Below are 5,074 nucleotides of genomic sequence, written 5' to 3'. Positions count from 1 at the left end.
TAAACAGAAATTGCACGTGTTTTAGTATTAATATTGCAAGTAGTTTTATTGTGGATATTGCATAATTGAAAACATATGCAAAGCTTTTAAAGCAAAGCATACCAATATTAAATACATTATGTCTATACAATGGTTCACTAGTTTTCCAGAGTGCACTCAGAGATAAGCACAATATCAAAATAAAATACACGTGGTCAGTTTTACAATGTAGGTAATACATAAAATACATATTGCAATAAAAAACATAGATAAAAACACATGGTAGCACAAAATAATGGTATGCATATAAAATATAAATAGAAAGTTAGTTTAACCTGTTATATAATGGTTTACTTGCATTTCCCCCTAAACATTTGCCATAAGAAAGTATATGTGCCAGCATCCTTGGTATATAATTAAGTGCGTATTTACTGCAGGATTTGTATATCATTAATCATTTCACTTTCCACATATTTATACTTATTGGGTACAGAATATTTTTGGGTTTCCAATTTTTAACACAGTATTGTATTGCACACATATTAAACGATTGCCTTATAAGCTTATTGCGTTAGAGACAAATAGTTGCATTCCATTTAAAACTGTGTAACTAGATTTATGACTTTTTGTCCATGAAACCATACATTAAGACACATTTTGAACATTTAAACAATCAGTAATGCATGTTTTTGCACTGCTAAGATTGGTGCACGTGTTAAAACTCGACACACAATCAGAAAATATATAAATCAATTTGGTAATTGTTTTTCTAACTACTAGCACACATCACTGAATTATGTCTCACTGCCCTACACACAGACGCTATGCTTATTTCTTGTACGCAATATCAAGAGATATAATAACGTGAGATGCTGCACATTTATTCAAATAAGTTCAATCATGTCAGGCTTGTCGAACGTAAAGGATTTAGTGCATCAGATTAATTTTAAGTACACATTGCTCCTGTAAAATATCAGCTGTTACACACTGCATTTTCTTAGCACTTCAAATTTTCACAAATGTATGAACCTTACTATCTATAAATTTATGCATCAACCATATGACTGCATTATTGGCTGAAACATCGATCGCTAGGCAGTAAATAACAGATAATAGTGTTTGAGGAAAATGATTGATTTCCCATGTTTTGTTTAAGACATGACTGACATGCCTACGGGTTTGTCTCCAGCTACAATGATATTGAACTAACACCACGCAACACACACGTCGTGACACACGTTATGTACAGTATTTCTGGTAGATGTTACTTGGTGCAGTTCAAAACGTCTTGCGAGAGAAGAGAAAAACTAGGGAACTTTGATTGCTAATATCCAGGTTCATATATAAATGCATGGGAAACAATGTGAGGTCTGGTTTTGCAGATGGCAACAAAAGTTTACAACACAAATTGTTAAGTAACCAGTCAACAAGTAAGTATTCTAATGGCTTTGGTAACTTGAGTTATCACATGTGAAATTAATGATATATTTAGCAGCTAATCTTGTTGACTAGAGTAGTAACAAAATACAATAGCAGGGTACACATTTGGCTCAGTAAATTCAGTAAGGACTGCTGGCCTTACTGTGTACTTGCAAGAATCCCACAAGAAAACAAATCATGAATGGTTTTCAGAAGACGTACTCGCTACCATTTCTTCCACCATCATTCCCATAAATATGCGAGCGAGCTCGGTTATATTTTCTTTTACTTCTTAGTTAACACCTATTAAGCTCCAACAATTTATCATCATTATGCTAAAACCTAACCAGTTACCAAATAACTGCATTCAGAGAAATAATTTGTCACCTATCGCTATATATATCTACATCTATATGGTTACGTTGATCTGTCACTCTTGACAATTACTCAACGGTTTCCGGTGGGCGCAAGAAAAAGAACATTTACAAATAAGAATTACATGACCAAGAATAAATAAGTAAGGTAAATGATTAAAGAATAAAGTAAAGGAGATGACCCATTTGCTTTTTTGGTCATCTACCCAAGACCAATCCAGCTTCCGTGGCGGTACCAGGAAAGTGCTTCCCTGCCGGCCTAGCTCAAGGCCTTCTTACTGGGCAAATGGGGACCAAAAGACTTCAGAATGAATGACGTGACAGCTCCCCCTTAAAGAATACTAAGGAGGGAGCCTCAGCAACTAGTGCTGGTAAAGAGTTCCAAACTGGTACTGTCCTGGGGAAGAAACTAAACTTGAAGCTGCCTGTTCTGATTGAGAATTGCCTGAGTTTCTTGGAGAGTGCTGATCTAGTGCGGGCTGTCATAGGTGTCAAATTTGTATCGCCTGGAAATTCCACCAGATTGTTAATGATTTTAAATAACATGGGTTGGATATACTCAATTATCAGCTAACTGACATTTCTAGCATGCAAATAAGAACACTGCTTTATCTAGCTCCCCACTATACGCACAAGTAAATATGTGTGCTCCACAAAATGTCCTAATTTGTGATCCCTCCAAAAGTGAATCAATGCACCAATACAAATTACCTCCTCGACTACTTCATATGAAATTGTTTTCTCAATTTTCGTTTTTTTCTTTCGAAGATGCCAGCAACAAAACTGCTGTCTTGCAAAAGTTGGTTTGTTACAATAAAATATTAAGGGTGGCAAGAGCTACGTAAAAACGTTGCTCTGTTTTAAAAGATTTACCCCTAAGCTAGCTCTCCCGTGCAACCCTGACAGACCATGTGACCATTGCTTGGGACTGTACGGTAGAGCTAACACCATAATATGACCTATCTCTCTATCCTACACTAAGATATCTGACAAAGTTCACTCTCGTCAAAGATGGTAAAAATCTCGTGCGTGGACATCCTAGCTTTAACTGTTTAAAACCTCACATTGCTGTTAATGTCAGAGAACAGCTATTCCAACCATGTGGTCACGTGTTAAATCGAGGTTTGCTAATTGAATGGTGTGTATCCCGACACTAACTCGTCCATCTCCTGATGGATTTCTGCCTAATTCCTCACTCGAATATAGTATTAGGACCTATAATGTAGGCCTAATGGCAAGCGAGAGCTCCCAAGCTAAAGGGGGATTTGCCACGTATGTTCTAAGATACCACAGGACCAATCCTGAACCACTCCCCGGATAGGTGGAGCATCTGTTTAGCAGACAAACAGCATCATCAACACACACAGAGTCCGTGAAGCACTAGTTCTACACATGTACCTAACAAAAACTGTCGATTACATAGTAAATTGCTGTGATATCTCGTGTCAAACCAGCGAGATACTTTACGTACAATCTTGGGTTCTATGACAATTTATTGACTGGCTACTTCTAGCCAAACTACCACCTCGTAGCGGTTGTGTTATAAGCACCTGCATTAAACCATCTAAGCTGGTGACATGATTCTTTGCGAGTACAAACCACAAAGCTATACGCCTACGAGACATCACAACGCAACCTACTCACAAATGATAGCATATTGCACATACATACTGCACGTAACACCACTCGTCAAATGCTGCATTAGATTTTTAGACAAATACGCACTGAAATATCTCGACTTCAACTTCTACACGAGTTGTCCGTATATAAAAAATCTAATCTTACATATCACGTCTGCCAGACATTAGCAGTTGTCCACTTTATAGCTACATACATCAATTCAGAATCCCACTGATTTGAAGACAAATTTTAAAAAGGAAACCAGCAAAATTACCTGACTTCAAAATCTGACTATAAAAACCCTTTCAAAACCTGATACTATGAAACGTTCATAGTCTGGTCCCTGCATGTCACAAACATTTTAGATAAACAACTAGTTACTGCGTCAATATTTGCACTTATTCGTTTTTCATTGCAATTACAGCACAAGGAAACTAATTTCAATAAGTTCAATCTTTAAGTATTGAGTAGATTTCCATAATGTACCAATCAGGTATATATATACATATATGTATATATATAATATATATATATATATATATATATAAGCCGCGTTCACACGGAGCAACAAATTCGGTATTTAGCGTTCACACGAGGCAAAAATGCGCGGTCCAACAAATGCGGAATCTAAATAGATTCGGTATTCGTTGAAATACGCGGCTTCCCAGATGCCAAATTACTTCTCGTGCTTGAGATATTCCGAATCTCTTGGACCGCGTATTTCTCTCGTGTGAATGCTAAATACCGAATTTCTGAAGCCGCGTAATTTATAGACTGGTCCGCGCTCGACAGTTCCACTTGCGTAACGTGTAACGCGAATGGAACTGCCAGGCGCGGACCAGTCTACGTATTTTATCGGCAGTTGCTGTGCACTGATTGTTTATTTCGCATTGTTTCCTTGATTTTTCGCTTGGACGCATTGTTTTTTTTTTCCATTGTAGTAAAGTAGATCGCAGCTCGCAAATACGGCATTTCAGAAGCCGCGAAACAGCGTGTGAATGCTCGGGTGGAGTAAGTATTTGTCTCAGATTCGGTATCTCGCAAATAACGAATTTCATAAATACGTAGTCTCTTGTGAACGCAGCTATATAATTCTATATAAATATATATATATATGCGAATATAAACGAAACATCTCTGCAGCTAATAATTAAGCATGACAGGACGTTGATGTTTACCACAATTCTAAAAGAAAAACTGTACTTCTATAACAACAGCTCCAAAGGTTAATGAACTAGCTTTTTAACAATGGACCTATATATGTGAGTGCGTGAGATAACTAATCCCCCTCCTTCAGTATTGTTGCTAGGGTGGTCAAGCTAAACTAATGTTTTTCATATATCTGCACCAAATTACTTTGCAGCACTTTGTTTTTGAGCATTGTATTTTAGAATGCTCCTATCACAATGCTGACTGGCTAGATCTACCTCTCAATCATGCCAGATGAATCTAGGTAAATTAGATAATGGCCGTACAGTACTACTGGATCATGTAACACAGCAATGCCATGATACATCATTATTTAACCCTTACATACTACATTTCATTGTCCTCCTGTAACATTAAATACTTGAAACTATAACGGCGATAATATTAGCATGTATCTACATCAATTTTAACCATAGATCCATCGGGAGCATTACTATACATATACCCTGCTGATACGAATCCTATGCTATGGC

The 5,074-nt window shown here is 37.0% G+C and overlaps 1 protein-coding gene across 1 annotated transcript in view; it reads right to left on the bottom strand.

Moving 5' to 3' along the window:
• Positions 1-19: 19 nt before the first annotated feature.
• Positions 20-5,074, bottom strand: part of LOC106813510 (rho-related BTB domain-containing protein 1-like) — a 42,963-nt gene continuing 37,908 nt past the window's right edge. Inside the window, exon 15 of the mRNA XM_014817655.1 lies at positions 20-2,278. Within this exon, the coding sequence (XP_014673141.1) occupies positions 2,076-2,278 (203 nt within the window). The 3' untranslated portion in view covers positions 20-2,075. The remainder of the gene's footprint in view (positions 2,279-5,074) is intronic.

This window comes from Priapulus caudatus, unplaced genomic scaffold (assembly GCF_000485595.1).
Source record: "Priapulus caudatus unplaced genomic scaffold, Priapulus_caudatus-5.0.1 Scaffold785, whole genome shotgun sequence".
NCBI classification, from domain to species: domain Eukaryota; kingdom Metazoa; phylum Priapulida; class Priapulimorpha; order Priapulimorphida; family Priapulidae; genus Priapulus; species Priapulus caudatus.
The sequence above is the reverse complement of the archived record's forward strand: the minus strand, read 5'-3'. Positions and strand labels throughout refer to the sequence as shown.